The sequence below is a fragment of the Cajanus cajan genome, chromosome 6 (assembly GCF_000230855.2).
Source record: "Cajanus cajan strain Asha chromosome 6, NIPB_CcT2T_4, whole genome shotgun sequence".
Classification (NCBI taxonomy): Eukaryota; Viridiplantae; Streptophyta; class Magnoliopsida; order Fabales; family Fabaceae; genus Cajanus; species Cajanus cajan.
The window spans coordinates 4,871,858-4,885,544 of record NC_138522.1 but is presented as its reverse complement, the minus strand read 5'-3'; the positions used below and the strand labels follow the sequence as shown (position 1 = coordinate 4,885,544).

Below are 13,687 nucleotides of genomic sequence, written 5' to 3'. Positions count from 1 at the left end.
GGAGTGAGTAGTCTTGTTCTAGGCATGGAATATTAAGGGGAGAATGATTAACTAGTGAGATGAGTGATTAGTTTAAGATTAATCCTAAATATTAGGATCTACTAATTGAGGTATACATGATGGTGATGTGATGTGCTTATGTGTGTGATGTTGAATTGATTTACCCTTTAAGTGTTTGATCTTAGGAATGATTCGAGGTACCTATATCAATGTTAAGAAAGGAAATTATGGGAGCAAAAAATTGTGAATAAGTTATGATATGAGTTGATTGTTAGATATTTGAGGTGTTTTAATGATAGTAATGCTTAAGGAATTAATGTGTGATGTCAATAATGTTGTGAGATTAGTTAAGTTATTAACTTAAGTGTTTAGCTTGATGTTAATCTCTTAATGATTATGGTTGAAGTATTAAAATATGATTAGATAAGTTCAAAATGATAATATCTTGAGGTGTATTGGATGATGTTGTGTAAGTGTTGTGTTTGAATTGTGAACATGTGACTCTCGTACTAGTTAATATTAATAACTAAGTATGGTATGTTGAGTATGTAATTATGTTATTGTGGGATATTAATGATGTAAACGATGTGAATTTGTATTGGTAGATTGATACAGTTGATGTGTATGGATCTTGTGAGGGTCATATGATGAGAAGTCTAAGTTGAGACTTAGCCATGAGGTGAACATGTGATAATCATTGTGGATATACAATCATGGATGTGGTTGTGATGAAATGATATGATATCGAGTCTTGTGTGACATGCATCATATGCATAATTATTGATTGGATGAGTACAATATGGAGTATGCTCTTAGGGAAGGCCTTTTTATGTAAAAGCTTGGGAATTCATGATCTTAAGGACAATTGGATTTGGGAAGCTCCAATTTTGCCTACTTGTGTGCATGGGGTGGAACTTGCACAACACAGTTATCCCAACAAGATACTGGTGTATCTCCTCCTAGTGTAGAGTGTAGTAAGAGTGTGACCTAGCACGATCTCCTAAGCTACTTTGTGTGTTGTCGTATGGTAATGCACCATAATGTGTTCTATCGGCGCCACATGCATTTACCATAAAGTCTATGTCCATTACAAAATATATTTGTAGTGAAACTATGTAGTGGATTATTGATTCTTATGTGATGGAGTATGGATATTATCACATGTGTTCTACTTCTTTATCATGATAAATTTTTATCATTATGTCTTGATATTAATATATTTTTTATTATGTGTTCTTTTTGTGTGTTTGGCTATTCAGATATATAGAGTGATATTTTTCTCACTCCTCATTTCTTGTATTTGTTTTTGTGTATATGTTATTGCAGGTAAAACTCATCATGATGTTTGGTGATGTTGGTAATAAGGCTTAGACCTTGTGTTGGGTTTTACTCTAATAGGATGTGACATCAAAGTTTAGTTAGAATTTACAGTAATTATAAAAAATATTAAATAAAAAAAATTTCATTAAAAATCAAATTTCCAGCCACGTAAGGGTAAAGAGTTCACATTCATAAACTTAATCCAAATAACATACCGGTAAAATTACAAAGAAATAAAACTGAATTTTCTAAAATAATTTAATAAGAACATCTTTAAACTAATTCTATCTATGTCCCGATGTCACATGTCCTATCAGAGAAAAACCCAACATAGAAGCCTAAGCTTCATCACCAACATCTTCAGTCTCACGCTGATGATCACCTGTATAACAGTCAAAACAGAATAACACGAGAAAAGGGAGTGAGAAACATCTCACTCTGGCTCACAGTGTAGAAATATACACCGAATAGCCAAACACAAACAAAATAAGTATAACATAGATAAATTAATAATAACATCACACTCATCCAAGACATAAACCATCACTTTATCATATAACATTAAGAATGCATATGCATGGACACAGACTACATATTATCATGCATGTGGCGCCAGTAAAACATCACATAGCATATTGCCGCTAGCAATACACGAAGAGTAGTATAGGAGTACATGCAGGGTCACACCCTCTGCACACTCTCACTAGAAGGATATACTACCAGAGTCTCGTCGGGATAGCTAAGCCGCGCAAGATACATCCCATGCACACAATGGGAGAGACTGGGACTTCCAAACCGAGCTATCTCCAAGGACTAATCCCCAAAGCTTTTACACTAGGGGGCCTTCTCTGGCGGTGTATTCCATATCGTACCCTTAAAACACTTATGCAAATGATGCATGTCATTCAAGACTCTATGCATTCTCATATCTCATTATCATTTCTCATTCCCATATCACATTATCATGTCTCATTATCACTTTTCACATCATCTTATCATATTCACATAGTCATCACTTTTCACATCATCTCATCATATTCACATAATCATCATTTTTCACATCATCTCATCATATTCACATAGTGTCTACAGAGCACTCAAAATCATATCAAAACTGATCTATTTTCAAAAATAAACACATATTTATACATCTCTTTCAACAAGGAATACATCAGAACAATCAGAAAGCAAAACAGAAAATATTCATATTTTGCCTGTTTCTCGTAGGGTTCCCACAGGAACCCACAGAGCACTCTAATTCATATCAAAACTTGTTTATTTTCAAGATTATATACATATTTACACTCAGCAAATATCAAGAAACACAACAGAAAACTCAGAAGGTAAAACAGAAAACATTTAAAATTTTCCTCTTACAATTATCGATGCATTCCCTTAGGGTTTCCCATAGGAACCCATAGAAATCTCAATTCATACGATTAATTACATATAAGAAAACAATAGGCAAAACAAATACAATTGGGAAAAACCCCTCATACAAAAAATGCAACAAACACAGGATTGGGGGCCAATCCCACTACCCAGCATACAATCTCACACCCAGAGCGAGGTTTCTCACTCTCCCCTTACCTGGATGAGCAGAAGACAAAGGTGTGATCTAAGGTCGTTCCTGAGTACTCTTCCTTAGAGCTCTTTATTTCTCCTTTTTTTTTTCTCCTAACCCTTCAGAACGCAAATGAGGTAGATAGGGTTAACGCTACCTGGCTCCTTTCTTAAAATTAATCTATTGGGCTGGGTCAACCCAACCCATTTTCCTTCTCTTCTAACCCACTTCTCTTTTTCCTCAAAATAATTAAATAAAATAAATACATGTATATTATAAAATATTTTTCCTCTATAATAATAATATATTTTTGACCCAAAATATAATAATATAATTTCAATAACAAAATATCATATAAAATCAACCTTCTCTTAAAATATATAAATATTTATTTAAATATGTTAATAAAAAAAATACTTATTTAATACGTACAAAATAATTGTCCAAAATAATAATTATTTAAAATGTACAAAATAATATTCTTCTATAATTATTAAAATAATTATGACCAAATATCATATAATAATAATAATTATTATTATTATTATAATAATAACTTTATTGAAAACTGGGGTGTTATAAAGATCAGACTTATCTAACTCCATATGGTACTTTTCTATAAAACCTCTCTCTAAAACTAAAGGAAATAAACTTATGAAGTTTATATTTTCCTAAAATCTTATATATCTTTTTTTGGTTCTTGGTCAAGTTTGACCTTAGCTCAACCAACTCTAAACAACACATCACAACAACACAAAACAACATATAACATCATAAAACATCTCAAATGATCAAACAACTCATAACATGCTTGAAAGAAAAATATATAGTGTTACATCTTTTGGATGGTTGTTGGTTAGAAGTTGCTCTCATCAAGTTGTATAGATGTATAGACTAGATATAGGACTTTTGTTTTGTTGAGGTGTATATATAGTATATGTTCAGGGATGTTGTAATCTCATAAGGAAATTTATGTTTTTAAATCCTAAGGAAATGTTGTTTTATGTTTATTCCTTGTATCTTTATTGATGGGAACAAAAAAATCTTCTTTTTTTTACGCATAATAATAATGATGAGAAACATATTAAAATAACACCATAAAACACTACAAGAAATTTTAAAATTACAGACGACCAAAATCTGTGGGTAATCCAAAAAACCTGTGGGTAACACTTCATTTCCGACAGATTACAAATAGACAATAATCCGTCAATCAATCTGTGGGTAATACTTCATTTCCGACGGAATTACCCACGAATTTTACCTACGAATAAAATTCGTGGGTATTGTTGATAATATTTTTAAAAAATCATTTCGAAATTATATTAAATAACATCCTTATTTAGTGCAATATCTTTCATATTTGACCTTTCAACAGCTCTACTCCATGACACATCATGCAACTCCTTGTTGGTCAAAATCTTTCATCGATCAGAATCCTTCATGGGTAACCCTTTTGGAGATATTCATCCGTTTTTAGGATCAAAGGTTGATCCCACAAATCAACACAAGACTTTTCAGTCTGTCTTGTCGTCACTCGCACATTCTTCTGGAAAAATTTCCAAAAGATTACTCATCCCTAAATTACTCCATGTCAAACACGCTTAACTGTAAAGTTCTTAAGGAATAAGCTACCAGAGAGTAGATGCATCTCATTAGTATAAATAGTACAAATTAATTTCTTTAAGTCATCTTCAACTATACAATCTCAAACTTGTACAATCTTTGGATCCCTCTCATTCTAGTATATTTCACAAATTACAATATAATATAATACTATAACTTTTTATCTAAATTAAAAAATAATAATATTTTAGTCAGTGTATTTCACAAGTTACATTTTTATTATATATAATTAAAATTTATAATAAATTATATATAAAAATAAATATTATGTTATATCAATAAATCATATTTAAAATTTGTATAAATATATATTAAATAAAAATTAGTAACTAATCAAAGAATAATTAACTTCTATATATAAAGTACAAATGTCTTTCTTGTACCATAGCGTTTTTAGAGACTTTTCTTTAACTAGAAGAGTTTTATATATTTTTTTAAAAAAAATTATCTAATTTAGTTTTTATTTATCATTATTACTTATAAATTAATTTTATTATTTTTAACATAAATTATTAATAAAATAATTACCGACGGATTTATCCGTGAATAATTACCCACGGATAAATTTGTTGATAATTATCCACAGATACATCCATGGATAATTCTGTAGGTAATTATCTAATTTAATTTTTATTTATTATAATTATTTATAAATTAATTTTATTATTTTTAACATAAATTATTAATAAAAATAATTACCCATAGATTTATCTGTCAATAATTACCCACGGATTTATCCGTCGGTAATTACCCACGGATATTAATCCATGGGTAATTATCTAATTTAAATTTTATTTACCATAATTACTTATGAATTAATTTTATTATTTTTAAAATAAATTATTAGTAAAAAATAATTATCCACGGATACATCTGTTGGTAATAACGTCGGTAATTTCGTGGGTATTGTTGATTATATTTTTTAAAAAATCATTTTAAAATTGAATTAAATAATAATCTTGTTTTATTAAAAACAATATAGTTCAAAATTGGTAAAATTATTATAAATGTTAAGAAATTATCTTTTAATTTTATACTATCATGCATCAATATATCATTTCATTAATTATATATTTCTCAATTTAAATAAAATTAACTATATAATATTAAAATATATTGATAGTAAATTATCATTTTATACTATCATTTAATTATAAATTTTATATACATAATAGTTGGTATGGTAAATTAATTAGCATGAGAAAATTAGTTAAATATTTAAGAATTTCATTTGTTAATCTTTTATCATTAAATTTTTTTAAGTTATCGACGAATTTTTTTGCATTTTCTACGAACAACGTTTTAGACAGATAATCCATGGGAAATATCTGTCTAAAACATCATAATTTTCCCACGGAAAAAATTCGTGCATAACGTCCATCTGAAATTTCAAACAGAAAAAATTTGTGGGTAATATCTGTCGGAATCATTTATGTTTCAAACGGACACATATCCATCAGAAAAATCGTCGGTAATGTCATTTTTCATACAGATATTTATCCGTGGGAAAAAGTCCGTTGGTAATAAGTTTTTTTTTGTAGTGAAAGAAATTGAGAAAGATCACACAAATTTATTTAACGTAGTTCAGCCTCTCATGCTTACGTTCACAAAGATGTTCATTATTTATCTCAAAATGTGTTATATATATCCTAAAAATCCTCCCTTCAAGTTTTGTGACTTAAACTTGAAAACTCCTTCCTCACAAGTTTTATGGGTAAAACTTAGAAACTCTTTTCTCGCAAGTTTTCTAGCGAAACTTGAAAACTATCATTTACAAGTTTTTTGATGAAACTTGGAAACCCTTCTTTATATGACATCTTCTATCATTTAAGACGGTGACCCCCTCTACAGTGATTCTTCTTATCTCAAGAGTCTCTATTTATTGCCCTTACATTACAATCTTAAAAGAGGAAACAAATCTCTAAAATAAATACAATATATTTCAATTCTAAATAATATCCTAAAAGAATCAATATCTTTTAAATTTTAAATACTATCTTAAAGATTTGAATTTGAAATTTTGAATTATTTTCCCAATACTTATATATATTTTATATGTGCATGTATATTCAGGTTCTACTTGCATGAGAATCTTAGGATAGAGAAGGTTACGTTTTTTGTCTTATTGCTTGTATGTTGTACTCGTACGATGGTTATCAAGTCGCTATAATTCCCTAGCTGCTATTGTCTTTTCTTAAAAATATGAAAGAGACAACAATTTAACCCCTACAAAAGATATTATTAATTAGTTGAATGAGTACATTATGTAATTCTTGAAGAATCAAATACATACTTAAGTTTTGATAACCTTTATTCAATACATGAAATGTTGACAGGCCTGATTATGTACAATACCACTGAATTTTTAAATACAAACATTGCATATGAAGAACAATTGACTAAAATGTTCAAATATCGGACCAGAAAGTTGCAGCAGTATTGGTTTCACATATGCTTCCTTGGTATATATGTATATGTCATGATTTTTAATTGTGTACGTGTAGCAGCTGGATTTTCTCACAATTATTCGTAAATCTTTTGTAATCATCGATCACTGGTTCTTTTGCTTAAGATGCCATTCTGTTTTGGCTCGGACCAACTCCGCTTTACTGTCTTGTAGACGAAGCAGATGTATATATTGCAGATCGGGTTTTCTGTTATTATTAGAGTCACCAACGACGGTGGATGATGAACAAGTCAGTGATTCCAACACATCTGAATGCCTACATTCACGCCGAAACTCTATTGTCATGCTTGTCAATTTATAATTTTCTAATACTTCTCTTGTCACGCTCTGCACCAACCAAATCAACATATACGCCAAATCATTACTTTTCTCTTGCGGAGACCATGTTAATCATTGCCAAATTTTATAACATTGAACAACTACGTTATTTTATGAGTGACTATTTTACGAGTGCACATCCAAATCAACTATTCTATAACATGCCAAATGTTAATGGTAAAATATAAAGTATAGCTATCATTGCCACGTTATTTTTTTCATAGATTGCAACTTTTTTCCTTGTACGTTAAGTACCTCTAAGATCCATCTGATGTATTTAGAATTGTTAACATGCTGGTTTGCATCGATGTCATTCCACGTTGGCTGGATTGCATGCAGATAAAATAAGCAGTCAATACAATGATGTAAAATTACAATCCAATTAATTGTGGGACTAAACATTTGTGTATCAAACTTACAGCCATCCCATAGCGAAATGTCTCAGCATTGGCATCAGTAACCTTTGGTATCTTCTGATGATCTATTTCTTCAGAGGAAATGGCATGCCTATTAAAGCAGAAAGGATTAAGTTCTTGTCTAACTTCATCAGGTATCTTGGACAATCTTCTTGTTTCTCTATTCATGAACGCCCAAGTGCTGCATCAACGAAATTTCGAGAAAAGATATATAGTGGTTCAAATATTATGTGGTTAGTTATTAATTATGAAAAATGGAAAGGATGAACTATAGTACCTGGTTGCTTTTGCTATGATCTCTTTGGTATAATGATCCCTTATTATCCAATTTATGCGCGTTAAATTCTTTCCCGCAGTATCAAACCAAGTATCAACTTCAATTTCATCCCCCCTGTTGTATTTATTATATTTTAATTTTTCTTTAATCAAGCCATCAATAAATGTAATCGTATTATAATTGTGTACAATATATATAAAATTGCTATAAAAGTAGTATATATAAGAGGCAGGTGCAGTTACCGTTTGCTATATCTCTGTACTTGAACCTGAATACGAGTCACAATCCAAATGAGTTTGCGAAGCTTCATTTCCCGAGTTTCTCCAAAATCGTTCTGACTTCCCCAAATGCTGCTGCCTTGCCTTATAGCAGTTTCCTGAACCAATTTATATTTCATTCCTCTCGTTGATTAATGTACTCTATTTTTTAAGTGTTTCAAAATGAAAGGTCTTGTACGTGCACCGATATGTTTTATATGTGATTATATTATTAACAGTTCTAAAAAAATTGTTGTATAAAAAATTTTAAATTACATACAATAAAATAAATTAATACACAATAAATTTGTTACACAACAAATTATATGTATAAACTTAACAATAAAAAAAATTAGGTAGAGCAACAAACCTATCCTAACCCATCATTTGGTCCAACAAAGTTGGTGGGACAACTTAGATGGGTTAAGATGTTTAACCTAAGGGTAGACTCATTTTTTCATCTCTAATTTTGATGAATAATTAACGAAAAGATACAAATTACTAAAATTTAAAAGTTTGAGAACAAAAATCATTAAAAAAAATTATTTGGAGACAAAATTTGTTAAAAAAGTGAAAGTTCAAAATATGAAATGCAATTAAATATCTATCAAACATAATATATTTAAGTATATTCACATTAGATATGTCACATCAACGCTCATAATATTTTGCCAAACAATTAACAAAAGAAACAAATTACCAAAATCTAAAAATTTAGAAGCATACTTTGTGAAAAAAAAAATCAAAAACAAAATTTGCCAAAGCATGAAACTTTTGGACGCAAAGTGCAATTAATCTTAATTTTAATATAAAGATAGTTAATTAACCCTTACCTCTTATAATAAACTATTGTTTATATATATATGACTTATTTGATGATTATCTTTAAAGTAATCATTGGTGTAAAAAATCCTTTAAGTAGTCGTTTGTTCTATATATACTACACCAAAATTAGTTTTTTGTGGTAATTAATTTATTATTTAGCGGTCATATAAATGATCATTATTTTTTTTTACCAGCTTTTAAATAATGGCTGGTATATCTAGTGTTGCTAGTACTATTACTGATATTTATATAAAATGTCGGTAAAGATCTACTAAATTGTCGAAAAAAATTATTTTTTTTAGTGACAATTCTAGTAGTCATTTTAAAGGCTATTAAAAGTTATTTTTTTCAATTGTCTCCTTTACTTTAAATAATTTATTCTTATAATTTTCTTTTCTAAATTCATAACTCTATATACTTTTTTATCTCTACTCGATGTAGGATTTGTAAGATAAGAGTTGAATTTTATTTATATATTTTTTATTTTTTTAATTGTCTTGTCTCTTAAGAAATGTGAGATTTATAAGGTGAAAGTTGTTCTCTAATTATTTTATAGTACTATTGAACTTGGTAACAATACGTGATTTGATATCAATTTAGAATAGTGAATTAGGAGTCAACCCTATAAAATGTACATGTAAGATGATAGTTATTACTCACTTATATAATATTTAATTATCTTATCTCTAATCGATGTTGGACTTAAGTTTTTTCTAATAAATAGTTGTCACTAATAGTAAACTTTAGTGTAATATAAATACATTTTTAGTGACTATTATATATTAGCCATTAATATTTTTATATACGGCAGCAATTAAATTATTGTCATTAAATAATTGTCATTAATAACAAATTTTGTTGTAGTGATATGATATTACTTAAAATTATAAAATTAATTAATTAAAAAAAGCGAAAGGAGTGAGAAATAAATTCAGTTTTTACATTGTTCGTATTATAAATATTGTGTGAGTATACTGCATTGTAAAAATTTAATTAGGTGAAATTATAAATAAAAATTACTATATACACACAAGATTTGAAATATTGCCAATATGTGTGTAAAAAGAAAATTTTCCATATCATATTTGGATAAAATATAATCGACCTAATTTAATACAAATTATTTTATCTTGTATATTTAGTGGGCAACTTAAATAAAACTAAGGGATGTATTGAATTAAAATTTCAAAATTTCAATAGATTTAAAAAAAATATTATAAATTTTTTTATAGTATTTAATTAAGATTTTTTTAATATAAAAAACGTCATGTGATATTCAATCAACACAATAAAAAAAATTTAAGAGTTTGTCAAAATCTAAAAGTATTCAATCAAGACAATCGAGAAATATTTTAAAGAGTTTATTTGATATTTAAAGATATAGAGATTTCAATAGATTTTTTAAAATATTGGATTTCGTGAGGTTTTTAATATAATTTACATGTAAAACAATCTCACAAAAACCTTTTAGATTTTGTATGACTTTTTTTCCCTTTTTCTTTTTACTATGTCTTTCTTTATTTTCTCTCTTAAATCTTCTCTCGTCTTTGTTGTTTCTCTCTTGTATTTTTTTACTTTTTTTTCTCTCCCGTCATTCTTGTTTCTTTCTTCTTTTTTTCTCTATCGGATTTTCTTTTTATTCATCTTTCTTATTTATCTCTGCTTCTTATTCTTTTTTCTTTCTCCTTCTCTCTCGTCTTTCTTGCTTCTCTTTTTCTTTCTCTCTCTTTCTTCACTATCTCTTTTTTCTTCTATTTTTATTCATCTCTCTCATTTATCTCTTTTTTCTTCTTCTTATCCTATCATTTTTTTATCTATCAATTGATGTATAATTTATCAATATTTATTTTTTTAATTATTAATATTTAAAATGATTTTTATATTATTAAATATTATCTATTATTAAAATTTTAAATTATTAAAATTTAACTATTTATTTTTTAATAAAATTTAATATTAAAATATAAAATTTTGAAATATATATTAATGAAATTTTCAATTTACCTCATACATCCTTAAAAAAATATAATTGAGAGAATATTTACTATTTTTAAATCACTTTATAATTTTTAAGTCAAGACTAATATTTCTATTTAAGACACAAACTGAATTTGTATTACCATGTAGCGCCATATAAACTATCTTCGTAAAGAATGTCATTTTCGGTGAATTTCTAATTGAATTAGTGGACAAATCTTCGTCTTTAATACTACCAATTAATAAAGATCATAATTTTAAACATATTATTCAAACTCAAGTACATGGAAGAAAATATATCAATGCATAAAGAACTAGTATAACTTTAGATATCTAAAAAAAATATTAGTTAAGAGGACATTAAAGTCAATTACTTATCAAAAGATATAGACTATTATTTATCAAAAGTAAAATTGTATTGGTTTTACTTTTGTTATTATTTATGTTATAGTTTTTTTATTAAATCTTGTAATATTACAAATCCATATTTTCATGTGAAATTCATAAAATCCCTTAAAATCTTATAATATAAATCCATCAAAATCTATTAAAATCTAAACTACAAAATCTTGATTAAAATCCTAGTTTTAAAATTTTTTTAAAAAATCCTAAAAACCATAACATTCTTATAAAATCTTTTAAAATTTGTTAAAATTCACAAGACTTTTTCATGCTAAAATTATCTTTCGAAATCTCAATCCAATACACCCTCCTAAATATACACTTCTAAATACTTTTGATTATTAAAATATTAAATATTGAATAACTTAATGTTTTAAATATGATTAATATACTCTTTTTTAAAATATATATATATATATATATATATATATATATTTTATTTTATTTTTTAATTTTTCAATTAATACATTAAATGTTTTCTTACCGTTCACCTCCGTAATTTATATGTACCTATAAATACATTATTTTCTCATTACAAGAATTTATTTTATCTTATGTTTTATTTATTTTATAATAATATATTTTCTATTAGATTTAAATATATATATATATATATATATATATAACATTTTTTATTACTTTTAATTTAATGTTATCATGCAAGGGCTGGGTGATATGTTATCACTTATATTTTGACATCACAATATTTTAAATTATACTCTGGTATAAATTGATGTGAAAGAGACGTAAAACTGAAATTTACTCTCTCAAATTTGCCATTAAAGGGGTATAAAAAATTGTGATGTCAAAAATTTTTGTTTGATACAAATATTATATGATCTTCAATTCACAAGGCTTCCAATAGGTTAATTAAATATTATTATATAATTTGAAATTAAAAAACAATGTTGGTTTAATTTGTGGGGTTCGGAGATTGCATTGTATTTTTTTTTTTTTTTCAATTAATACTTCAAATTAATGAAACTGTATAGTCAAAACTTTATATGCAAACGGTACACACATGTACGTGATTATGACATATTCAGCTATAATATAAGTTTGATGATGCAAGAATTGTTAAGCTAACCTGAAGAAAATTCATGAGTGCCTCCATGGTGATAGTTTTATCTGATCCAGTTTGGTAAGACCCGACAAGGAAAATCTGCCTATAAACAAGTGTGTCCTCCACAAACTTCCCTCGAAATGTTCTTTCATTTGCAAGCTTGTCTGGTGCATGATGAATCAATGGCACATTTTCCATTCCCCCAGGACTACAATCAGAACTTGCAGTAATCCACAATGAAAATCTTCGTTTATTGTTCAATGCATTAGGCTTGCATGAGGAGTTCAACCTCGGATTTGCCTTGTCTACAATTTTCTTCTTCGCATTGCACCAATTTCCTGGAATTTGTAGCCCGATGATGATGGGTGCCACCATTGATGTCATATCTGAATGAATAATGTTAGGATAGTCCACTCCAAATGGATTGGAATATGGAGTGATGGGAGAAAAGATATACAATGAAAAAGAAGAAGAAAAAATTACTGATTGATGACCATGTAAATTAACTGCTGAGAGATAGTTTTGGTCGTGTGTTTAAATTTTGAAGTTAAGCACTAGCGTGACGCAAGTGTATATCTAGTCTTAATTAATTAGTGACACGGATCGCCCCCACAACCGCTATAATCAGCCGCCAGAATGTATAGATCAGAAAAGCAAACGACTTTCGGGACTAGGAATGAGAATAGTTAAAAGGTTTTAAATAGAAACTTTTCCTTTAACTTATTTAATTAAATGTCGGAATGATCAAAAAGGTTAAGGTTTTAAAAAGGAACTTATCCTTTAACTTATTTAATATAACGGTGTGTTTATACTTTTAGAAAGAAAAAAAAAAAATATATATATATATATATATATATATATATTTAAAAGGTTAAATTTAAACTTATTAAAAAGTTAATTAAGTTAAATAGGTTAATCTATTTAGTTATATAATATAATAAAAATTAATATGCATATTAAAATATTAATAATATAATTAAATAAATAAATTTTTAATATCAAAAAGTAAATATCTATATGTTTGACATTTTCATTATACTTATACGTTTTCTTACTCATAAAAAAATAAATAAAAAAAATTAGCCGTCGCATTTTCATCATATTCTTTTTCTTGGTCATCATAATTGATTATTTAGAATATTTTAAATAGGATACAATAAATATTTAAAAAATTA

General features: G+C 27.3%; 1 protein-coding gene across 1 annotated transcript; it reads right to left on the bottom strand.

The window, feature by feature from the left end:
• Positions 1-7,061: 7,061 nt before the first annotated feature.
• On the bottom strand, positions 7,062-12,887 carry LOC109813179 (acyl-[acyl-carrier-protein] hydrolase FATB2, chloroplastic). The gene is made up of 6 exons (XM_020377316.3): positions 12,537-12,887; positions 8,231-8,364; positions 7,989-8,102; positions 7,715-7,892; positions 7,551-7,619; positions 7,062-7,304 (listed from the first exon to the last, which is right to left on the bottom strand). Exons 1-6 carry the CDS (start codon positions 12,885-12,887, stop codon positions 7,062-7,064), a joined length of 1,089 nt encoding a protein of 362 aa, XP_020232905.3.
• Between the last annotated feature and the right edge of the window lie 800 nt (positions 12,888-13,687).

Excerpts from the sequence above, each read along its gene's own strand:
- LOC109813179 (XM_020377316.3), bottom strand. The coding sequence starts at position 12,887 with ATGGTGGCACCCATCATCATCGGGCTACAAATTCCAGGAAATTGGTGC. Across the intron at positions 8,103-8,230 it reads GTACAGAGATATAGCAAACG|GGGGGATGAAATTGAAGTTG; the intron begins GTAACTGCACCT and ends TAAATACAACAG. Across the intron at positions 7,893-7,988 it reads ATCATAGCAAAAGCAACCAG|CACTTGGGCGTTCATGAATA; the intron begins GTACTATAGTTC and ends TCGTTGATGCAG.